This window comes from Lissotriton vulgaris, chromosome 1_2 (assembly GCF_964263255.1).
Source record: "Lissotriton vulgaris chromosome 1_2, aLisVul1.2, whole genome shotgun sequence".
NCBI classification, from domain to species: domain Eukaryota; kingdom Metazoa; phylum Chordata; class Amphibia; order Caudata; family Salamandridae; genus Lissotriton; species Lissotriton vulgaris.
This window is the reverse complement of record NC_141686.1, coordinates 98,695,757-98,721,923: the sequence shown is the minus strand read 5'-3', so window position 1 is coordinate 98,721,923 and position 26,167 is coordinate 98,695,757. Positions and strand designations below refer to the sequence as shown.

Genomic DNA, 26,167 nt, shown 5'->3' with positions numbered 1-26,167 from the left:
ACCTATAGAGCCCTGGATAACTAACCTAGAACTTACCCGCCCACCCTCCTGTATAGACCCCCAACCAAGCAAACAAAATCTATGAGGGTTGGATCAGGGACTCATTGGATACGATTCTCCCTCTACGGAGATCTATACCTAAGAGGCTGCACAAATCTGCACCCTGGTTCTCAGACACATTGAGAGATCAAAAACGCCTCTGCCGGAAACGAGAGAGAGCGTGGCGACTAGACTTCCATCCTGAAAAAAAGTCCCAATATAAAGAGGCAATCAAGGCCTATAGAAACGGGGTTAGGGCGGCCCAGGCCACCTACTTTGCAGACAAAATTATGGAAGCCAAATCAAAACCCAAGGAAATTTTTCACTTAGTAAAAAAATGCACTAAAGTGAACACTGCTCCCCCCTTGACAAAAACGCAAGAACAATGTAATGAACTAGCAGACTTCTTTCACAACAAAGTCACCCAGATCTACTCCTCCTTCCCGACAGCAGCCAATAATTCAGGAGCACCCAATCTTACTCTTTCGAGTGCCCCCTCCACCCCAGACCAGCCAAATCTGGAACACTTCCCCCCCATTAGACCTTGACACCCTTCATCAACTGGCACGTCAAGTCAAATCTGGCTCTCCCCGTGACCCTGCTCCACCGGAGATACTGCTCCAGGCAAGCCAAGCCACCCTCCCCGTGGTACTGGATCTACTTAACTCCTCCATCTCCTCCTGTACAGTACCCACTGGATGGAAGAGAGCTATGGTTCGGGCACTATTAAAAAAAAAAAAACAATCTCAACCCAGAAGACCACTCCAGTTACCGCCCAATTTCACTACACCCCTGGGTAAGTAAGGTTCTGGAGAAGTACATAAATATCCAGCTAGTACAATTCCTTGAAAACAACTTACTTCTGGACCCAACCCAGACAGGATTCAGACCCAAGCATGGTACTGAAACCGCCTTGCTTGCGGTCACCGAAGAGACACGAAAGATACTAGATCAGGGAGGATCAGTGGCAGTGATCCTCCTTGATCTAAGTGCGGCCTTTGATACGGTCAGCTATGCCACCTTGCTGAACCGTCTATGCAACATCGGTGTCACAGGCGATGCTCTAAGGTGGTTTGATTCATTCCTGAACAACAGATCTTTTCAGATCTTTGACGGGGACACAGTTTCAGCCAGAAAATCACTGAACTGTGGAGTGCCGCAGGGCTCCTCTTTGAGCCCTGCGCTGTTCAATGTATATATGAAACCACTGGCTGGGGTCGTCGAACCATACGGTATCAAAATCATATCGTATGCTGACGATACCCAGCTAGTGGTATCACTGGCTCAAGAGGGTACCAGACATACTTCGGAAGGCTTGATGAAATGCCTAGAGGATGTCAAGGAGTGGATGACATGCTCCTCCTTAAAACTTAATGGAGACAAAACTGAGCTCATGCTCCTGGGCTCAGTATCACCAGCATCTTTCATCTCCCTATGGCCTCCGTGCCTGGGCACCCCTCCTACCCCCAAGGAAAGTGTAAAAAGCCTAGGAGTATGGCTTGACAAAAGTCTCTCCTTCTCCACTCGGGCCACCAAACTATCCGCCACGTGTTTTGGCCTACTTAGAACATTGAGGAAAGTTTTACCCCTCCTACCAATGGAAGCCAAACAAGTGGCAGTACAAGGCCTGATTCAGTCCCGGCTAGACTCGAACAACGCCCTATACGTTGGAGCCCCCGAGATGACCCTACGAAAGCTACAGGTGGTACAGAACTGTGCAGCCCGCACTCTGCTACAGATTCCACGAACTCAGTCAGCTAGACCCGCACTAAACAGCCTACACTGGCTACCAGTGAGGCAGAGAGTGGCATTCAAGGCATTATGTATTGCCCACCGGGCCTTCTGGAAGACAGGCCCAGCAATTAATGACAACCTAATCACTCAATACCACCCAAAGAGAAACCTTCGATCTACGGAGGCCTTCCTGGCCGTGGTACCCAAAGTAAGGAGAGCCAGGACCGGAGGAAGGATGTTCTCCTTAAACACCTCTAAGTTGTGGAACTCACTTCCCCTACAACTCCGGACTAATTCGAACTTACTCTCCTTCCGCAAACAATTGAAAACCTACCTGTTTGCAAGGTCCACCGAACTCTAATCCTCTCCGTATCTCCTAGTTCTGTCTTCATGCTTCAGCGCTTGGACGCCCATTGGGCAGCAACCGCGCTATACAAATTACAATACAATACAATACCATAAGCATGAAGATTGGAAAGCCTGCACCGATTTTGTACTGAAGAAACTCCAGTTACAACGCTGACACTGACTGATGCAATGGCTAGAAGACACAAGAATCCCTGAAAGACCTTAGCCTATCCAGTGAAAATGAGGAGGACATTGAGGAGGCTGAACCAGCGCAAGGAGGGGTGTCTGTTGCTGAAGACATAGACGCAGAAAAGAGGGAAGCTCTCAGAAAGGTTGTGAAAGATGCCGAAAGAAAATGGCAGACTGTAAAAAAGCCACTGAAAGGCTCAGGCGTTAAGTCATTGGACTCGAAGTCCCCGAAAGCAGACTTTGCGTCTAAACACCTAGTGACTAAAGACCCGCACAAACATAAGGAGCTGCATGGGTCCCGACCAAAAGACACTAATAGGGGCGTAAGCCTTAGACAAAACCCTCAACACACGGGTGATCGAGTGGTAACGATGCCAAACAAAGGGCGCTTAAGGTTGAACGGAAAAAGCGAAGTAATGAGGCCAAAATAATATCCCTTCTCCAGAGGAAGGAGGAGGAGCTGATAATTCCCTGATTGAGTTTCGCATCCGAACAAGTTCTTCGGGATCCACTGAGCACGAGCAGGCAATTATCGAGGCTTCCTCGACCCCAGAGCTACACGAGGAAGAACAGGAGTTGTTCTTTGACTTTGAGGACAAAAAGACTGCAATGTTTGAGAAACACAGTCAGTTCTAGGACACATTACACAGCCTCAACCCCAAGCCACCGGAGGGAGGCGTGGATAACTCCACATTCAGGACTTCGCCCCTGAATGACCTGAACGGCTGTACAGCAGCCTTATTAAAAGGGCAGCAGACATGTATGGGGTGCAACTGGAGGAATGAAAGGAATACTCTTGCTTCCTACCAGATACATTCCCAGAAAGCAAATATCTATCTGCGCATGCTTCTCAGCATCCTTGACTAAGGAAAGGAGGCTTTCATGACGCCATCCACGGCAAGAGCAATAAACTCTTTTGTGGAGAAGTACAAGCATTCCACACAGGACCACCCCCGCCCAATTCATGTATTCTATCATTGTGACAACCGCAAGAAAAAAGCGACTCCCCCTGTCAACAAGGCCACCATCAGAGAAGGAGAGTAATAGACTGGTAGGCAGGAAGAGGATCCCAAACAAAGGAGGATAGCCAACTCCATTCTGCTCCTATAACCAATATGGCCACCAGCAGTGGAACAAGATCGAAAGGCTGATACAACACCTTCCAGAGGAGTTCCACAAGGCCGTTGTCCAGAATGGAAAAGCATCACTAACTCCGGTCTTAGTTCTGCCCTGGATGCCGCAGAGAAAGCCAGCAGACATGTGCGCTTGGGCACTGCACTCCGGAGACGCAGCTTCGGTGAACAATATGCCTTTCATAGGTGAGGCCCTTTTTGGGCAGGCGGTAGGCCATGCACCCCAACAAATAAAAATAAAAGGACAATGACACTGTATATGCCATTGGGGCACTGTATTTCAAAGCGTCCTTTTGAAGAAGAGGAAGGAGCACGCTGCCAGAATACCAGCAGGGTGGGCTATCCAGCCACCCAACAACACAATCAACATCAGCAAAGCTTCAATCATCAGGTTTCACAGCAGCAGACACCAGCAATGGCAATACCCATCAAGGCAGCCTTTTTGTAGATGGCAAAGAGGAAGACGTCGATCACCAAGAGAAGGAGGGGATCAACATGCAAGTAACTCACTTGCCCTGCAGCCCCTCAGGACCACAGTTGGGACCGAATTATAGGTTTCCTACAATAGTGGAGGTCAATCACCTCAGGCATCTGGATTTTAAACATAATAAGAAACGGGTACTGCATAGAACTCACCAAGCCACATTTGCATGTCCGTCCGAGGGCAAAAACATTGAAGGTACAGGAACTCACACAATTGCAAAAAGAAATCAAAGAACTCATCCAAAAATGATCCATAGAGAGAGCGCTCCTCCAAAGGAGGCGGGCAGTGGCATTTACTCAATGTAATTTCCAGTGCCAAAACAAGATTTTAACACTAATGCAGATTTTATACGTTGCGTATCTAAACAAGTTCCTACGAACTCGACACTTCAAAATGACAATGCTATAAGAGGTAATCCCACTCCAAAGGAAGAGATTACATGTCTACCTTGGATCTAAAGGACACCTACCTGCACATACCCATAAACCAGAGACACAAGACGTTTCTCAGATTCGTCCTGGACAGGGTGCAATACCAATTCAGAGTTCTACCATTTAGCATAAAATCCACACTAAGGATGTTTACAAAAATTCTAGCTGTAGTGGCAGCACATTTCAGAAGACAGGGTATCCATGTCTACCCATACCTACACGCTGAGGCAAACATGCCACCAAGACATGCTAACAGTATTCGCAACTACCATGCCTCGGGTTTACCAAGAGAAATCCTCACCAGAATCAGAACAGGTGAAAGTATTTCTGGGAGCAACCCTGGATTCAAGAGTAACACATGCATACCCAGTCCTGAAGAGAACAGGAGCAATTGCAGAACAAACGCGCCTTCACCAGAAGAGGCATTTGACTGTGAGGACTGTCATGAAATTGATGGCCATGGTGGCATCATGCATTCCCCTCATAACACATACAAGACAGCACATGCACCCCTTACAGGAATGAATCTACAACAGATGGTCACAAGCTGCTGGGAGGAACTAGTGTTGTTCACAGCAAGAGTGCAAAAAGAAATAGAATGGTGGAATCCGACAAATGTGAACATAGGGAGACAACTTACAAGTGCCTATAGTGACCATAATGACTAATGCATCCCACAAAGGCTGCATAACGCACTTAAACAACCTGAAGGCCAGAGGACTCTGGAGCCCACGGACCCCATGAAACACGGTAACTATCTGGAACTAAAGACAGTTTTCCTAGCATTGAAAGCATTCCAACCGCACTCAAAGGGACATGCAGTACTAGTCCAGACAGACAGTACAACAACTATGTTCTACCACAGCAAGCAGAAAGGGCCAAATTCATTCCCACTGACGAGTTTAGCGCTGGAGATGTAAATGCAAATGTAGTGTTGCTTGTATAGTGCACGTATCACCCCAGACGTGGCATCAAGGCACTGTAAGCATACCACTGAGGAACCCTTCCTGGCCTCTCCCTGTGAATTGCCCACTCCTGGGCACCCCCAGGGTGAGAGCCAGGCATCCTAGCGCTGTTGGGGCCGTTGTGGAGATTAAGCAAGCTATTGCCCAGAGTTGCAGCGTGGGACCCAGGATTAGATTAGGCACCGAGGCGAGAATTATCAGGTCCGAGGAAATTGAACCCAAGACCCGCCAAGGCGGGAATTGAACCCTGGTCCCGAGCTAGACCTCTGCATCAGGGTCTGCTGCTCTAACCATTGAGCCACACTTCTCCACGAGATATGGAAATGGCGATCCAAAGGAACACTACACCAATAATAATCCACCTCCTGGGGAAGCCGAACACAAGGCAGACAGATTGAGCGGCAAGAAAGCACCTCCCACAATTGGGAAATAAAACAGGAGATACTGGACAGAGTATTCAGATGTTGGGGCATACAAAGCATAGACCTATTCATAAACCCAGAAAAAGGAAATAGCCAAGTCTTCACGTCCATGTTACCACACCACCAATCCAAGAGGAATGGACTGTTGATTGTCGATAGATTTGCATACACTTTTTTGCCAATACCCCTGATCCCTACGTTACAGGACAAAGCCAGACAACACGGACGTAACTCATTCTAATAGCCCAGCAGTAGGCCTGACAGACATGGTGGAAGATGGCCGACAGAGGAGCTCTATTGGTAGGTCCGCTAGCTGGGGGATCTCTTACCGTATTTATCCCTGCTTATAGCTCTCCTCATCGCTCCACCGACTGACCGTAAAGCAACTGGATCACCTAAGAGTAACAGGAGCATTTTCTGGAAACACCACTTGACTGGCTTAGGCTCCACAACGCAATTGCCGGCCCCCACCTGAGAACGCTGTACGAAGAAGGGGAGCCCCGCTGGACTGAGGGCACCTTCCGACAATGTCCCAGCCTGATTAACGACAGAGCGCACACTGAACAGGGTCTGCGGGCTCCTCCGCCGTGCCGATCCCGCCGAAGTACGACCGTGTGCATATCACGGAGGATGAGTCTTGCGGGCTTGTAAGCACCTCTACCGTGCTAATCTTCGCGGAATGGGATGGTCTCGCCACGAGATCTTCTTTTTTTTTTTCTTTTAACAACAAAAGAAATCAACAATACAATACACAAACATTGACCAGGGTGTATCGGGTGACCACTGTTACATATTTACAGATGCAAGCTCCCAACATTAACAGCGAGAGATTAAGAAGAAGGAAACGGGCCTAGGCGTCCTCCCAGTCCGTGTCTGTAGGTTCCAGTTCCGGCGGCTCACAGATATCACCACAATAGGCATTCCAGGTTCCCCAGATCTTGACCCATTTGCGGGGTCGCCCCCTGGCTACATACACTGACCTCTCACGAAACATACACCAGTCAAGATCTTCCATCCATTTCCTTACCCGAGGTGCCTAAGAGGCACCCCAGAGCTGCACTATATTTCGTTTAGCAATCACACACGCAAGAGCCACCCAGACCTCACCATGACTCGGCAAGTTCGTAGGCTCCCACACATTCAACAAGCATCTCCTGGCCTCCAGCTCGACCCTCACTCCCCAAACTTCAGTCATTTTTGAATGTATCTTGGTCCAGAAGACACAAACCCTCTCACACTCCCACAATAAGTGCAGGAACGTTCCAGGCAGCCCACACCCTCTTCGACAGTCAGAAGACCCAGCCAAGCCCATCCTCTGCAATCCCGGGCCCGTGACGAGGAGGGCGATGCAAAATCCTAAGTTGAACCCAACGGAGCCTCATAGGGACCGCTACTTCCTTAGGGGACGCCACCGCCTTCCTCCAATCCTCGTGGTCAATAACAAAGCTGTCGGCAACCCACTGTCTGCGCAACAACACCAAGGGGTCCTCGGTATGGTTGATCAACTTGCTATATGTTTAGGAGATCGCCCTAGTGGGCACAAGACCATCGAGCAAACGATCCTCCAGTGGAGAGGCCACTGGAGGCGTCTCACCTCTGGGGACAACTGCGCTCAAAGCATGACTGATCTGAAGGTACCTTAACCGTTCTGTCTCATTCAGCTGATACTTACCCTGCAATTCCTCAAACGTCAGCACCCTATCCTTACCCCACATATCGCGAACCTGCGTTACACCAATCAGGTCCCAACGATCAAACCCCTTGGTTTTCCAGAGCATACCCAACATCTCAGAACTCAACAGTGGAGTGGCCAATGTCAAGCGACCAGCCCATTTAAGGTCTCTGTTGGCCTCATGCCACACTCTTGTAGAGATCGAGGGAGGCCCCACCAACGGGAACCCACTACGCTTCGCATATAGAACACGGTTGTACTCTCCCCCCGGCACTTGACCGCTGTCCATCGCATATCCGGGGTCTACTGGCGAGCCGTATATAGCATGGTTTATGGGGGCCAACTGAGACGCCCAGTAGTATTTCCGAATGCTAGGCAGACCAATGCCTCTGTCGTACCATGGCAGCATCAATTTCGACAGCGCGATGCGCGGCCTCCCCTCCCACAGAAGGCTACGCTGTAGAGACTCAATCTCGCTAAAGTACGACTGCGGCACAGGGTCAAAGGAGTTTCGTAGTGCATATAGGGATCGCGAGAGAGCCATCATTTTGAAAAGGACGGCCCGGCCCAACAGGGAGAGTGGGCGTGTCTTCTACCGCGCAACATCCGACCGGTGTCTAGCTAAGGGGGGGCAACAGGTTCAACCGGAAGCGCACCTTAGGATCACAAGGAATCTGGATCCCGAGATAGTGAAAGCTAACCGACTCCAGTCTCACAGGGCAATTCTCAGGCACTCTAAGGGGGTCTCCGCTCAACACAAAAAGGACTGACTTCGCCCAATTAATCGCAAATCCCGAATACCTGCCGAAGATGGCCAGGACGTCCATGAAAACAATAAGGGAACTGCGTGGGGAGGTCAAGTATAGCAAAATATCATCAGCGTAAAGTGAAATCTTGTCCTCCCATTCCGCAGTCCAACGCAGCCCTCTGATCGAGCGGTCCCTCCGCACCCAGGCCGCTAGCGGCTCCAAAGCCAAAGCAAACAAAAGAGGCGAGAGGGGGCATCCCTGTCGTGTTCCCCGTCCGAGAGAAAAGTCTCGCGACTTATGATTGTTCACGACCACGCGGGACATGCGGGCCGAATATAAAAGACGGACCCAGCCAAGAAATACAGGGCCAAACCCCAGCTTCGTCAAAACCGCAAAAAGGTAGGGCCACTCCACCGGGTCAAAGGCCATAGTAACGTCAAGCGACAACAAAACTGCTGGCTCATGGATGTGAGACGCACCCGCCACCACACCATGCAACCGACGGATATTAAGTGCGGTGTTACGCCGCGGCATGAAACCGGACTGATCTGGATGGATCAAGGTCAAGATAACTTTCATCAAACGGGTGGCTAGCAGTTTGGGCAAGATCTTGGGCTCCGCGTTCAACAAAGAAATAGGTCAGTATGAAGAGTAGTCTGGGCTTACCCTCCTTATAAATGACTACAATGTTGGCAACTCGTGGATCATAGGGCAGCACCCCCCCGATCCCGGCTTTCCATGTACATATCCTTCAGATACAGGGCCAATCGGTCTGCGTGTGGCTTAAACAACTCGATGGGGAGGCCGTTGGGGCCTGAAGCCTTACCAGAATGGACCCCCTTATTGCCATTGCCACCTCATCGTTGGTGAGGGCAGAGTCTAGCAATTTCCTGTGATCGTCTGACAAGGCAGGCATCGGTATATCACGAATCATATCAACGTTGTCGACCTCAGTAAACGTTCCAGCCGCAGTATATACCTCCTCATAATATCGCGCAAGTTCCTGAACTATCGACTGAGGATCCGATGTGACCGCAGGACCCACATTCAGTTCCGGCACCAAACAAGACCCCCAGTCACCCTTTTCCAACCAGGCGATCAACTTCCCTGCCTTATCACCGTGCTCATAGATCCTACTCCGTTGAGGCCTTCGCACCGTCACGCGTCATTGACTTGTATTCATCCCGGAGCAGCCCGAGGCGATGGCTCGCCCCAGGGTCGCTCCCGGAGGAAGCTGCGATTTCCAAGGCCACAAGCTCTGCCTCCACTCTATCCAATTCCTCCCTCCTCTTCTTCTTCTGACCAGATACAAGGGAGAGGGCCTCCCCCCTTATTACAGTCTTGTACGCTTCCCAGAGGGAACACCTTGATGTGACCGATCCTTCGTTTTCGCGAAAAAAACTATCTGTGACCCACATAAGTTCCTTTTTCACCACAGGGTCTTTCAGACGCCACGCACTTGTAGGAACTATTCTACCAATATCACCCTGCCCCAAACACAGCCGAAGCCAGATCGGCGAGTGGTCAGAAACCACCCTCGCCAAGTGGGCCACTTCACTAACTAAGGTCGCTTTGGCCGCCGGCAAAAGCACATGATCAATTCTGGAGAGAGAGTGGTGTGCCGCAGAGGCATGTGTATACTCTGTGGCACTCGGATGTCTGAGACGCCAAGCATCTAACAACCCTGACGTAAAAATAAAGTCTGGTAGCCACCCACGAGAGGGCAACAACACACGGGAGGGGCGCCTATCTAGTTCGCCATCCATGACTGCATTAAAGTCCCCGCCCAGCACCATAATGCCAGCGGGCAGTGTGAGAAACATCCGGCCTAAGTCACAAAACGTGTCGGCCTGCAACGCAGGGGTGACATAGATAGACACAAACTTAACCGTCCTACCATCCCAGAAACCCGATATGCCTACATAACGACCACGATTGTCAGACTAGGTCGATCGGATCGTGAAGGGAAAGGAGGTCTTCACTAAGATGCCCACTCCCCTCGAGCCAGAAGTAAAACCAGCATGAGCAACAAGCTTATACCGTCCCCTGTGCAGCGCCATACATCGCTTCCCCATTAGATACGTTTCCTGCAGCAAAACGACATCCGGCATGTGCCGTCTAATGAGCTGACTCACCATAGTGCGTTTTATCTTATCACCCAATCCATTCACTTTTCAGCTGAGGACAGAGAACCCCAGGTCCTGTCTAGCGGAAGCCATGCATCATTCCAAGAAAGAACAGGAGATCCAAAGGCACCCTTATCAATCCCTGGTCACTTACAACAAACAAATCAACACATAAAAAACAGCCAAACCCCCAGCCCCCCACCCTGCACCCCTGCATGTAGCAAATGCACATCCCCAGCTCGCAGTGTCTGTCGCCCCCACTAACAAGTATCTAAAAGTAGAAAAACGGAGGAGGACCTTACAACAGGCCGCCCGACCCCACCACCCCAAACCAACCCTTGTCCCCCCCCCCCCCCCCCCCCCCCCCCAACCGGAATAATCACATAAAAAAGTGTCTCGGGCAAAAAATAGTCCAGAGGGAGGGGAAAAAGAACGAACAGCCCCTACTAGACCCCCTGCACCAGTGATAGGATGTGTGCGGCTTACAGCTCCAAGCAGTACACTATTCTTCGCTGTCCGTTTGGGCCTGAGCCCCAGAGTCCAATCTCTCAATTCGGTCCAACCAGTCCGCGGCCACCTCAGGATTATCGAAGAACCAAGTCTTTCCATCATGTTCGATCCTCAATTGTGCGGGATACAGCATTGAATACTTCACATCCCTGTCTCTCAACCGCCGCTTGATGGACATAAAGCCTTTTCGCTGTCTCTGAACCAGTGAAGTCCGGAAAAAACAACAGCGGAGCGTTCTCATAGGCCAACAGCCCAGTGGACCTCGCCGATTGGAGAATAGTATCCCTGTCGCGAAAATTCAGGACCCTGGCAATGATCGGACGCGGAGGTGCCCCAACCTTCGGGCGGCCTCCGGGAATCCTGTGTGCCCTCTCCACAGTAAAGAAATTACTAAGGCCCTTCGGCTTGAGATGGTTCAGGATGAGGTCCTCGACAAAGAGGTCCGGGGTCGCCCCTTCGGATTTCTCCGGAACCCCCAAAATGCGGACATTGTTGCGGCGTGCCCGACCCTTATACTCGTCGAGCTTACGATCAAATTGATGTCGGGCCGATGTTGTTGCACTCCACCCCGTATGTCTCAGCACCCGGATCCCCGGTCCCCGAGACCACAGGCCCCAATTTTCTCAACAACGATATTTGGTCGCCGCAGCCACCAAACGAGCCACAATTTCACCTAGCGACTCAGGTGCTGGTCCCCCACCCGATGGTAGGGACAGGGCTCAGGATAATATGCCAAATAGTCGGTCAGGATGTGGCGGCCGGTAGAGCCGATGCTCAAGCGGCCATCTTGGTCGCTGGCTCGGCTCCTCCCCCGCCACGAGATCTTTAATATTCTTCCATACCCGTCCCCCCCCCCCCCCCCGACCCCCCCCCCCCCCCTTCACCGGATTCAACAATGCCTCCACATCGCACCCACCACCACATCACGTACTGACAACAAATCAAGGAGGTCGGGTTCCCCTCCAGGCGGATGGTAAAGAGTACGCCCGTCGGCCGAGCTCAACTGCAGCACACAGAAATCCCATCTCTCCTCACATTGGGCGGAGTTGCGAGGTAGCGCTGGCAGCCTCCTTGACGAGCACAGAGGGGTTGGAACAAGCGGGAGACGTCTAGTTGCGCCCCGAGCGCCCGGGAACTGCAATAAACTAAGGTAACAGTAGCCTCTCTCACCCCTCCCCCTGCCTCTCCTTCAAATCTCCATAGCACGAGCATTTTTTAATTTTGATCAATGCCCAGAATGGCCCCCTGGCCCCCTCTTGCATACAGAGGGAGATGTGCCCATTTATGTTTGGAGGCCCTATGACCTAGAAGCCTCCTGATCTCTAGGCATCCATTAATAGCTCTGCATTTCCCTGAGAGGAAATCCACTGATAACTCACAAAATGGCCACAATAAGATATTCATGGAAAAAGGACTTCCTACCTTGATCACCTCTAACAGAAATCGACAGAGGACTTCAAGGCCAGCACTGGTTAGCAAGCTGAGCAGCCATCTTGGACTGTCCTCGTGCTACCTCTCCCCCCCTAATTGAGCAGCCCACTACAAAGACAGTTCCTTTTGTTTACTCTCCATAATTCTAATCTTCACACACGCTATGGAGCTCACCGGGAATGTAATTTATTCCATCACCTACCCTCCAAACTTCCCCAAAAAAGCAGCGAAATGCTACAAACACAACCTATTAAAATCTCATTCTGAAACCCCCGTCTCTGACCCTTACTTCTCTATGCACAAAGGGCTCATCAAGAACGACATCATCCTCTGCGCCAAAAGCAGAGCGCAATGGGGTAAAGCCTTTATTGCTCTCTTCAAGATCTCTTCATGAAGAAAACGGCGCACAGATTCACCCTAACTATCCTACCTTCCACATTCTCCAATGTTGCAGCCACTGTCAATATCTACCACAACGCAATCATCCTCATTCAATCCTCTGACCACAACCTTAATAAGTTAGACCACATATTTCCACTCATCAGGGAGAGAGTCTCGCTAATGCACCCCTCCTCTCCATCCAATCGCTGCGAAAGCCTCAACTCCCATCTTCATCCAGTTACAATTCAGGATTCCCAACTATCCCCATTTGCTTTCTTACAAACTCTAGACATCAACAACTCCCAATCTAAGAACTCATCCCACCTTACATCCACCTCCCTCCCAAACCCCTCCAATACACTATCTCGCCCTCCTCTCCCTGCATCACTTCCGCCTCCCTCCCCCTCACCAGCCTTCCAAGCACCTCCCCTCAGCCCATATTCCCCACCTATACCACCTATTATTATGGCCCAGCCGTCTCTCAATCTCCCTACCCAACACTCCCACCCCCTCCCACTCCCCCGCCCACCACCACTAATCCAAACACCGTTTTTCAACCCCTCACCTTCACCACCACAGATCCTAGCTTTGCACCCCTCCTGCATCGCCCACCACTCGCACCACCCCCCACTGCACCATTTCTCATAGCACTTCACTCCAGCCCACCAATCCCACCTCTACCCCCACGGATCTCAACTTAACCTTCTCTGTGCCCCCCTCCTCCCTGCCACCCCCACCGCTACCCCTTCTGATCTTGACCTAACCGTCTCCCTATCACTTTACCCTACACCTTCTCCATCCCCCCGCACCCGTTCATCACTACCCTTAGCTTCCCCTATCAGCTCATCAAATCCAACCCTACCCCCACTGATCCTGATTCAGCAGTCACTCAGCTCCCCCCCCTGACCTTCCCAATCCCCACCCCCCCCTTCATTGACACACCCACAGATAGAGCACTACTCGGCCCATTTCATCAGCACTACCTTTCATTATTGACACAATCACGCGTGTCCCCAAACTCAAACAGATAATATTAACCCTCCAGCAGGTCAAATCTTGCATCTAGCCCCTTTATGATATGATCTTACAACAACCCAAGCTCCTTCGCAGCAAACAAGAATATAGATCCTTCTCTCGTTCCAAGAACTCCAGTCACACCCAATATCTTCCTGCAAACACCCAGGTTCAGGGATCCCCTCACTGGAACACAATACCGCACCCTAATGCCCCATCCCGTCCCAGTAGGATGATAAACCTGCGTTCCACCACAGAAGTAGGGGCCATCCTTTGTTCATACAAGGTTCCTCCCCCTACATTGAACAGTGGGCAGTCAGCTCTCCCACTGACAGAATCCCAAGTTCAATCTATCGCTATCAACACTCAGTCACTAGACACAACTCTAGAGGCATAGTTGAGAACAACCTCACTCTAATCCCCCTCATAACAGATCCTCACAAAGTACCCAACACAACGCGACTGAATTGTATTCTCCTTAACTGCAGATCTGCATCCAGCCGAGATAGGCTGACTTATTACTAATCAATGAACCTGACATTGTTATTTACTGAAACTTGGTTAAATGACACTTCCACTTCCATCTTGGACATTTTGTTACCCCCCAACTATGACATCACCAGACTCGATAGAACGGACAGGCCAGGTGGGGGGTTAGCTTGCATACATCAGAGCAGCCTAACAGTGTCTAAGTCCAATGCCCCAGCCCTCTCTTCCTGTGAATACCTCTGCTTAAACATCGCCAGTAACAACAAACAAATCTGCTTTTTTCACATTTTCTACCACCGTCCTGGAGATAACCTCACATTCATAGAGCAACTCATGGATATTCGAGCATCAAACAGCAGTCATCAAAATAAGCAAATATTCCTGGGTAATTTCAACCTCCACTGGGATGACCAGAACGACCCTGGAGTAAATAGCCTCAAATTATGGAAAAAATGGGGACCCCTACTCTTAATGTATTCACTACTAGTAGGGTATAAATAGAAATATTTTTTCAAAAGCAGGACAGTAGTGAACTCCATTACTAAGCCAAAATGTATTTATTTATTTATTTGGAATTTTATATAGCGCGTAGTTACCCTCGGGCATCCCAGCGCTTGTCCAGGCAGCAACAAAATTAAGATTTTTTCGTGCCGGGGCATTTAGGTAATCGTCGGTCGTGGTAGCCGAACCGAAGGCTTTCGGTTCGGCTACCACGCCTGACGATATCCAGAACCCCATTCATCACACGACGATTGACACCGCAAAGGAAGGTCAGCGTTCCGGGTCCTTTAACGATCGGAGAAACGAAATCAATGATCTGAATTAACTACAGAGACCACAAGTAAGACTACATCGTGGATTAAAGCCACTCCACGTTTCAACGGACTGTCGTTGTGACCCCCTATAGGTTCTCACACATCGCACTTTATTGAGAAACGGCTGCTAAATATCAAGCGGTTCCTACCACTGAATTACCTAAATGCCCCGGCAAGTCTCTCAAGAAATATATCAATAAGAACAACACACAAGATAACAAGAATATATAAGGTGAAGTGAGCGTTGTCCTCTTGCTGGAAAATCTCCTGTATATAATCACGAAAAAATCTTAATAATTTTGCCACCATACCACCTCTGTTGTGTTTTATGTCCTATTGCAAATGACGGACTCCTGAAGAAGGCAATAGCCGAAACGCGCGTAGAGTTTCCATCCACCGTTTGCTTACTCCACTAGCCCAACTTAACCATTCAGTCATTTGTGTTTCTTTTTCCCTGTGTTTGTCTTCCAATATGTCTTTATAATCTAATTGAATGTATGACAGAGATTTTTTTACCAAATATGTATATTTTTTATAAAAGAAATCTTTCAACAAAAGTGAAAAAAATAATATAAACTAAAAAGACTAATTTGTATACAAACAACATGTTTTGTTCCCATTAATTTTGTTACATGTCACAATATTTATTTCAATAATTTGTTTGTGGGCTTCTAGGGTTTTTTGGCTTAGTAATTGAGTTCACTACTGTCCTGCTTTTCAAAAAAGTAAATAGCCTCAAAGCCTTCATCGCCGACCTTATCTCTACCAAATATGCAACAGCCCAACACATGACAAAGGTGCAATTCTCGACCTAGTAATTTCTAAAGCGGACTCCGCACTGCTTGACTTGATCCTTCCTTGCGACTGGTCTGATCATCACATTATCACTTTCCAAGTCCTAGTCGAGGTTAAACTTCTCCCATCACAACCCCTGAGACCGAAGATCTGGAAGATAAACTGGAATAACGCTGGCTCAATACCAACAGTATTAACAAACTCTAACCTTCTATACCCCCCGGAAGACCTAAATGATGTCCAGGGACTAACCAATCACTACTTCCACTCCATGACTAATATTCTTGATAACATGGCCCCGCTCCAACTGAAAAGAGCCTCCACAAAAGACTCAAAACCCTGGTATGACGGTAGGCTAAATGAAGACAGATGCTCCCTCAGATTAATAGAACGGCGCTGGAGAGCCGCTCCACCAACTGACAACCTCAAGCTCCTAAGACTCTCCAGAAACTCTTACTTTAGAAAATCAGAAAGTCTAAAACCGACTTCTTCAGGACACAACTCGACCAAGCCAAGACCCGACCAAAAAAGCTTCTCGTGCTTATCAAAACACAAACCAAGAGCATACCTAGACTCCCGAACACCATCCCTCTCAATGTACCCAATTGTGAAGAATTTGCCTCCTTCTTTGCTGCAAAAACAGAATCCATGAAGTCTGATCTACTCAATGACCTCCTATCCATCTCAAACATGGATAAGAACCCTTCTGCGGTACTGATTGGTGCCCAATCTAACATCCCCCCTAAATTCAAACTCAAAAACAATGCAATTTGGTCACACTTCAACATGTACAGTGAACTCTATTCTAAAGACACTAGCCTCTCTGAATCCATCCAGCCATTTCACAGACCCGCTCCCGGCTAACTACTTAAAGGACTTCATTCCCCTGCTACTACCTCTATGGACCAAAATCATAAATACGTCTATCCTTCAAGGAATAATTCCTAACAGTCTGAGAACAGGTCAGGTAATGTCGATCCTAAAGAAAACAACAGCTAACCCCTGAGACCTAAATAACTATCAGCCGATCTCTAACATACCTACGTTAGCCAAACTCCTTTAAAAATGTGTTAACATACAGCTGAACAACCACATTGATCAATATAACTTGCTTAACCAATTTCAATCAGGTTTCAGAGCAGGTCATATCACCAAAACGGCCATGACACATGTAATTGATGACGCTCTAAAAATTCTGGATCAAAATGAAGCCTGCCTACTTATCCTTCTCGACCTATTGTCAGCATTTGACACCGTCAAACACGACAACCTACTTGAACTCCTGCAGCACAGAATGGGTTTGTTTGATACTGTTCTTAACTGGTTCACCTCCTTCCTGCAAAACAGATCACAAAGATTTACGGTCAACCAATCCTTGTCTAATCCTATGCCTGTAACACTTGGAGGCCCACAAGGCTCCTCCCTCTCACCGACCCTTTTCAACCTTTTTAGGGAACCTCTTACCGATCTTCTCACCCTCACTAAAATCTATTTCCATATGTATGCAGACGACACCCAAATCTACCTCAAGATCCACTCACTGGATGACATCAAATCTCTCAAATCCACCTTATTAAAAACCCAAACTTGGCTGGCCGCAAATCCTCTGAAACTAATCTCCCTCAATACGGAATTCCTCCTTTTTGCCCCCCCACCCCCAACAAATCACCCAAAACCTTAGATTGGTTGAAGCATTTAACAGCTCTCAAAGCTCAACCGCACAACGTAGATTCAGCAAAATCACTTGGGATTATTCTTGACAGCAACATAGAGGTGCAGAATCATATCAGCACTTCCACAAAAGGAGCCAACTTCCACTTGAAGACCTTGTGAAAACTGAAACCCCTAGTATTACCTCGAGTGTAATATGGGGCCGTAACCATATGCGGCCTCCCAAGGGCATCGACAGCCCCACTAAGAGCCACTATCAACTCAGCTGCGAGACTCATCACAGGCTCAAAGAGAAATTCTCACATATCCCCCGACCTCAGATCCCTCAACTGGCTACCGTTTGAAGCTAGAATTAATCTTAAAAACGCCTGTACGACTCATGAGGCCCTTCACCACAACTCTCCACACTACCGTGCTCAGAAACTGGAGCTCTCTGCTGGCAGCAGAGCCTCCAGGAGTGTCAAGACACTTCTTCTAAAACCCCAACGATTTGCCCCCAAAAAAACCTATATCCGTTTTTTCTCTGGTATGGCTCCTAGGATCTGGAACGCTTTGCCCACTGAAACAAGAGCAAACCTGTCATCTACCTCCTTCAAAAAAGAAGTGAAAGCGATCCTCATGGCGCAATTCATGTAAACTTTGGCAATTCTGCTAACCTCCTGTATTTTACATCTATCGTGGTCTCTGTGCTCAATATCGGGCTTTTGATCCCCCAAGACAGTTGACTGTACTTGTCTAAGTTGTGTAACTCTACTTTGCAAATCTCGTTTGTGTTACTTTTGACTACATTTGACTTGTAAAGCGCTCTGTTACTCGCAAGAGTCTTGTTCGCGCTATATAAAACCTTCAAAATAAATAAAATAAAAATGGTATTCAGACCTGCGGGATCTGTCCAGAGTTCAGATCATTTTAATCAATGTAACACATGCCTTGCTAACCATGCAAAACGTAACAGTGTGCTACCTGCAACCAGCCACACTCAACCTAGCATTGTGGCTTGTGAATACCTAGAATTTGGACACTTGCAGCTATCCCAAGGAAAATAGAAATCCTGAAGGAGGCTAGATAACCAAGCACCAGGAAGTGCCACACAGAGAAGTGGGTGCTAAGCAAACAAATGAAGGACAGAATGCTGAATAAATCATACATTCACCCCAGTCAAGAGATCTGGGTTCAATCCATAGTTCTTTTGCTCACCATACTATCCCAGTTGAGACTGAGCCATTTGCAAATCAGTTGTGATCCTGTTCCTCTCTTGGGAACAATCCAGCCCGAACTGCCAAGCCAGGTCCTTGGCATTCCGTCCATGGATTTAACCCAAATCTGTGACTGGGGGTGAATGTTTGACTAATTCAGCATTCCTCCCATCATCTGTTCTTTTTACACAGGGAAATGGAGCAGGTACATTCACTGTTGCACTAACAACAAGAAGATGGAAGCAAATACAGAGTACAGTACGGAGCTAACATACCTCACCCACCTAGTGTAAAACAGCCTCACCTGGCCGCAACACAAGCCTACACCAGAGGTACAACAGAGCACAGTCTCTTCACACTCGCGGTAATGAAAAGATTCCTTGAATGATCAAAAAGAGTTGCACCACCAAGGGGGCACCAATGCCATTGTGAAACCTGAACATTGTGCTCACACAATTGATCAGACTTTTGGATCAATGCACAAGACAGAGTTGAATTTTTGACCCTTAAGACAGCATTCCCAATAGCGATCATGTCCCTGCACAGTTCTCGAGCTACAAGCATTAATATTACAATAACCCTACCTTCAAATTCACAGAGATAAGGGTTTCCTGTGAACAAACCCACAGTTCCTACCAATGGTAGTAACACAATCCCACATCAACCAAAGCATCCAACTACTGGCTTTTTTCAATGATCCAAAGTCGCAGGCAGAGAAGGCACTTCACACATTGGACGTGCAAAGAGCACTCTTGTACTACCTACAGGAGTCAGACAATTCAGAAAGGGAACCAACTCCTCTTCACCTGTGCCAGGGCAAGCAAGGGAACACTGGTGACCAAGGAGACGATCGCATGATGGATAGTGTACTAAGCCTGATATCCTCTTTTTAACTGAGACCTGGACAGACCATATCTCTGGTCCTGATTGGAACATTGCATTACCACAGGGCTACGCTGTGATGTTCCGGGACAGAGAGGTCAATAAAGGAGGGGGGTTAGCTATTGTATATTGTGATTTTTTTAAATTGTATGTCGAAGCGGTGACAGAACTACCAGCTGAGGCATTTTATTTTTCGATAAATGCATACAATTATTGGAAGCTCCAGGGACTTCTTACTTATTGTCCACCTGAGCCCAGGGCTGCTTTTTCGCAAGCTCTGATGACATACCTGGACTCTTGTATTGACTCGAACTCTCCGATAATTTTAGGTGATTTCAACTATCATTTAGAATTAGCCAATAACTCTGATACTGGTAGATTATTGGATAACATGGCAGCCTTTGGTTTTAACCAACTGGTTATGGAACCCACCCATCAGGCGGGGCCAAATACTGGATGGCATATTCTACAATGATGTAGATATCGAGGTGACCAAGGTGACTGCCCTCCCATGGTCAGATCATAAAGTAGTCTATTTTAAGTTCAATACCTTTCTGTCGGGCGTCATACGCAGAATGTTGTTAGGAAATCAAGTGTCAGATGTTGGAACAAGGTCCAATCAAAGGACTTAGTAGCTGCGCTGAGTCAACCTCCGAGTTGGGCTGGTGAGTCCAATGAGAGGGCAGTAGCAGCTTTTAATCAGTGGCTTCTCTCAGCAGCAGATACTGTTCCCCTGAGTAATTGGTACCCCCGGCACCATGGTACACCCCAGAGTTGAAAGATTTGAAAATTAGCTGTAGGAGAGCTGAACGACTCTGGAGGCAAAACTACAATAAGGGTAGCAAGCTGATATATAATCAGGCTCTTACACAGTATAAAGAGGCTATCATCAGGGCTAAAAAGCTATTTTATACTCAGAAGATCGAGAAAGCTGGCAATTTGGCTAAAGAATTGTTTAAGACAATTACACTTCTATCTAAACCCCAGCAAGCTGATAGGTTTCAGCCCAATCAAGATATGTGTAACAGCCTGGCTACATTCTTTCAAAACAAAGTTCACCTTATCTATGATGACCTCTTGAAGAGTCGCTTAGATATGGACAACGAACTTCAAACTGAGGCAAAACTAGCTTAGTTTACTTTCCTGCACTCAAGAATGAGGAGATTTGTAACTTACTAGTCTCAATAAAATCAGGCTCCCCTACTGACCCCTGTCTCCCTATTATCATGCATTTAGAGATGAGGCAAATCGGAGGCCAATTAACACCTCTGATTAATAAAGTGCTGGAGTCGGGAAAGTATCCCACCGCATGGAAGAGAGCGATAATTAGACCTATTCTTAAGAAAGCCACCTTGGACCCCTCAGAACCTAAAAACTTTCATCCTTCCCATAGCAGCCAAAGTCTTGGAGAAAGCATTGAACAAGACTCTAACAGAGTACCTTGATACTATCAACTTGCTGGATCCGTCCCAACATGGCTTTAGGTGTTATCATTCTACAGAAACTGCTCTCGTGGTAGCAACTGAATAGATCCGGAAGGCTGTTGACGGAGGGGGCAAGGCGATTCTCGTCTTGTTGGATCTGTTGGCAGCTTTCGACACCGTAAATCATTCAGTGCTAGTCCAATGGATGCAGGACATTGGCATAGGGGGTACTGCCTTGGCTCTCCTTACATCATTCCTGGAAGGAAGGGAACAAAGGCTGCATTGGGAGGGATTGCAATCAGATGGTTTTGGTCTTCCTTGTGGGGTGCCGCAGGGTTTAGCGCTTTCGCCGACTCTGTTCAATGTCTATGTCACCCCCTTGGCCAGACTTGTCAGGAAGCACAGTTTTGTAATGGTGTCTTATGAAGACGATTTTCAACTAATCATCTCGCTGGCAAAGCAACCTGAGGATACCGCTGTCAGGTTCCATGGTTGCCTTCTGGAGATCTTGACCTGGATGAACCAGTGTTATTTAAAAATCAATACAGATAAAACGTAAATTATGGAATTTGGGCAAGGACAACTCTTGTAGAACTCCTCGTGGTGGCCAACAAGTGCAGGGGATTGTCCCAACCCGGTCCCTAAAGTCAGGAATCTTTTGGTGATTTTTGACAGTCAGCTGAGTTTCTCAGCTCATGTAAACAGCCTTACATCCTCCTGCTTCCACCTTATAAAAAAGCTGAGAAAAATCTTCCGTTTCATTGATCAGTCTTTACAAAGGAAAGTGGTAGTGAGGCACCTGCTTTCCAAATTGGATTACTGTAATGCGCTGCTTCTGGGAATTGATAAAGCCCAGAGTAACACATTACAGTTCCTGCAAAATGCAGCTTCTAGGCTGTTGCTAAACATTCCTCAAGGCAGCTCAGCGTCGAAGAGAATAAGAGCTCTTCACTGTCTCCCTGTTCAGAAAAGGGTGGAGTTTAAGGCCCTATGTACTGTCCATAAAGTGTACTATGGGGGAGGGGCTAAGGATAATCAGAGGTTATTTAAACCTTATATCCCAGCCAGGACATTACGGTCTAGCAAAGCTTGCCTTATGCAGGTTGACATAATTAGGACAGTGAGATGGGGTGGAAGAACATTCTCCCACTGTGCAGCCAAGCTGTAGAACAAACTGCCACTTGCTATGCGACTGCAGTCTAACCATTTAGCTTTTAGAAAGGATTTAAAAACTTTGCTGTTTCCACCAATATAGCCTGCTCACCGTGTGACTCTCCCCCACTTACATTAGCGCCAAGACGTTGTTTGCATTTGCGCGCTTTATAAATATATATCCTATCCTATCCTATGCAGACCTGTAACACAAGGGCTGGAAAGGCTCTACTCACACATCGTAGGGCGCCCTCGACCAGGAAAAAGGGCACAACCCAAGCATTCCTAGCAAACTTACCCATTCATGACATCTGCATGTCCGTGACTTGGTTATCCCCTCACCTTCACGAAACACCACAGTGTGGACATCTAGATAAACAAGGAAGCACAGGATGAACACAGAGTACTACAGCACCTGTTTGACAACACATGCATATTTCTGCCCAGCTTACCCAAAAAATTTAAATACCACTAGGTAATCAGATTCACAGCATGTGAATCCAGAAAAGGATTCATGTTGCAAAACTAAATCTACTACTCCTACTTACCAGTAGGAGTTTTCCAGATTCACATGCTGCCCACCTGCCTCCACGAGGGGAAGTGGCACTCGAAGGTGAATAACACTGCCAGGCAAGAGTAATTCCGAAAAGGAAAAAAAGGGGGGAGAAAAGAATCTGAAGATTGGTGATCACGCACAGGTACTTCCGGTGCATCGTCTGATGTCACATAGCGGGTGGAGTCACCACCAAATGGTGGTCGGCGACGCTCGTAACAACCAAAAGAAAACAAGCATTGGCAAAGCCAATAGGTCTCTCCTTTGGGATCTTATAATGTTGTAGCAATGTAACAGTTGTTGTTTTTGCACTAAGGAGTTTGTTTTGGATAATTAAACAATTGTTTGGTTTTATTGTATATGAAAATAAGTTTTCTAGCAGTTTGGCTTATCCCTGAGTTAATATGTAAATCGTTTGTGCAATACGCACCTAGTAACACTATACTAGGCAAACCATAAAAGGAACTTAATACAAGGTTATATAAAGAATAGCCTTTGTATTTTTATAAAACATGTTAGAAAAGTGGTTGTACACTAATAATGCCTAAAAAGTGTATCAATTGTGGACAAGGCTCGCTTTGAGAGAGCATGTGAGTTCAAAATGCTACAGGGCCGCGCTCTATTTATTTAATAATAACGCGTCCGAAATGTTTGTTTAATAACACAAAAGTGTATAAATTGTGGACGAGGATAAGCTTTGTGTGCGTGTTTAAAATGTCCAGGAAGCATTCAAAATAAGGAGGCACGTCTGGTGAGTGTTGTGCGATGTGCATGCGCTGTAAGGTTGCCCGCGAGCGATGCACGTAATGAGCCATGACGAGAGAGGAAAGCTGGATGGCGCCTGTGCGCGTAACCGCATGCTTTAGGCCACACAAGCAAAAGCGTTTGGCGAGCTTTTTCAAGCCCCCTTACTAAAAGTCTCGCAAGAGCAGTGCATGCGCTTGCTCAGGCGAGACCTGAAAAGAGGACAAGCACGTTTGCGGACACAACCACTGGGTGGTGGAATAGATGCACAGCATGTGAATCTAGAAGCCTCTACAGGCTGCAAAACTACTCCTACCAGTTACTATTTTGTTATGGTCCATATTTTTCAATGTGAACACATTTTTCAAAAAGCTGGTGATAATCCCTGACCCACGACTGTCCTAATACATAGCCGCAACATTTGAACCTTTCAGGCAAAGGCAATCGGAGGAATCTTCATTAATTTTGAAAAAAACACACACTATTTAGCCCTCAAGTTGGTCTTCTGAGAGCAAGGCATAATCCGGTCACTGTTTACTTCAAGGTTAGATTTCTTCCCACTCTAGGAGATTTCTCCAATGTGTGCTGTAAAAACAGCTTTCGTCTTCGGTTTTGGGCAACTTGAGGATAGCAATCATATGAGCTAAATGTTTGTGCTTACTTTTGTATGTATAGCACAATGCATTAGGACTCAGTTTTCACAGTGTTTATCAGTTGAAAGTATTCCATTTGAGAGTTTGTAATTAAACATTTTTCTTCACCCATCAGTCCTCTATAAAACATATTATTAGCCCTGCAATATAGCTCATCCACAACAGAACCATACTAAATAGCGGTTGTGACAGCAAATCCAGATAGCAAAATTGCCTTCCTGTGATACTCCTCCCATTTACAGTGGGTGTAAATTAATGTCCAAAAATAAACTCCTTATTTTGCCACCGAGCCTTATCTTTTACTTCTTCCCCGACTGTTTTTCCTCTACCTACAGGATTCAGAATTATCCTTTTCACAGCACTCCTTATGCAAAATTGAATGTTATCAGTATATTGTAGCCTGGAATGCACACTCATATTCATTTTTTGAGGCCAGGATGCAGTTTGCACTAAGACAATTGTCCAGCAAACATTCTGGCTGTTTGTGTTCTTCTGATGCAATAATTTTGCCGCAAATGGTGTAATTACGTGACATGGTATAATGGCATGATTTTAGCTTTTTCACGTGAGTGTAACTTTAAATTCCGCCAGCGTAATATATATAACACCTGCGCCTAACTTTTAGAGAGCGAGAGAGAGCGCAAGAATCTTAGACTAGGTAAGAAAAATTGTCACTTTTCTGAGACACAAACTGCATATTTTTGCACTGGTTACCTTTTTGTATGGAAGAGTAATTTGTGGGAACTATATTATCTGCCATATCATCTGCACAAATGTAGATGTGTCAATGAATTCCAACTCTACGGTTCCTAAGTTTAACTTTTCTGACCATGAATTGAGTATGTGCTTAGAATGGTTCAGATTGGCTAGGTAGAGGAGTTGGGTGGTTTAATGCATGTGTCAAATTTACTTAAGATGTCGTTAGTTTCTCTTGTGCACATTACCCAGTTTGGTGATAGGAAATGATGATTTTAATAGACGGATTTGCAGTCTTTTTGTTTTTATTGTCCCGTGGTATTTTTAGGTTTGTTTTTTTGTCCATTTAAGAATTTGGAAAATCAGGCTGCAATTTTATCATGAGAATAGTCGTTTTGTGCTTCCTAAAGACACTTGTTTACTTTTTTTTTCTTCAGACTTTTATATAGCGCAAACTTGACCCGAATCGGGTATCAGAGCGCTTTTCATAACACCAGTTGCATTACATGAGGATACATTATATTTTTTATTTTTGTTAGGCACGGGGAGGTTAAGGGATTTGCCAAGAATCACAGGATGTTCAGCGTCTTTGCTGAGACTCGAACCCAGTTCTTTTTACATTTGCAAAGTGAAGAGCCTTTTATTGAAAATAACTCGTTCGGAATATCGACACATATCTCTTATGTCTTAAAAGCATGGTCTCTATATATTTTTCTGGTTCCATTCCTGTATCTCAAGTTTTACTGGTCTTTTGTGAAAAACGTTTGGTGCTTTAGCTTTATTATGAATGTTAATGTATTTACTTTGAGAACATCGACCATTCCAATGTTTACAGTGACGAAGAGCCTTAGGTGGAACGCAATAGGTAAGTAACGCCTGTTTGGAAGCCCAACCCATGTCCGTGTAATCCTGTTGCATGAGGATCGCACTGCTTGGTGCTTCATCAAGAATGCGGTGAGTCAGGCAGTGCTCAGTTTCAACACTTTGCAGTGGATGCTTTTGGCACAGAGAGTAGTCTGTATCTTGCATTAATAAGCATTCGAAGTATAGGATTAGGGGTGTTGGGTGGTAATTGCAGGAATCACTTTGGAACACATTGGCTGTTCTGCATGTTCTGGATACCCACGCAAGTCACAGATAAACATGTTGTTTTGTCTATGGTTGCATGTTTTGGGGCCCGTCCATCCCTCACCTTTGCCCTGATCTGATCTCTCTCCTGCCTTGTCTGCAGAAGTCCGGCAGGGTGCCCGTGAGCCCACTGGAGATTCAACAGAGGGCATGCCACTTGTCTGCTCTCCTGAAGCAGAGGCCAGTGATGCATCAGGTGAATTCTGCATAATCTGTCTTCATGTGAATTAATCTCCATTCTGTTGCAAGATGGCAGCATAAAGTACATTGTATCGATCTTGCATTTTAAAAGGGCATCTGTTGACCTAGTGGCCCATCCAACATTTGCAGTTTATCTTTAT

The 26,167-nt window shown here is 47.0% G+C and overlaps 1 protein-coding gene across 10 annotated transcripts in view; it reads left to right on the top strand.

Moving 5' to 3' along the window:
• Positions 1-26,167, top strand: part of MICAL3 (microtubule associated monooxygenase, calponin and LIM domain containing 3) — a 2,050,293-nt gene that overhangs the window by 1,015,101 nt on the left and 1,009,025 nt on the right. For 7 of the 10 annotated variants that reach the window (XM_086952901.1, XM_086952908.1, XM_086952905.1 and 4 more), the window contains one exon: positions 25,930-26,022. The exons of the other annotated variants lie outside the window; for them this stretch is intronic. In XM_086952901.1, the coding sequence (XP_086809027.1) occupies positions 25,930-26,022 (93 nt within the window). The remainder of the gene's footprint in view (positions 1-25,929; positions 26,023-26,167) is intronic. 10 annotated transcript variants of the gene reach the window in all.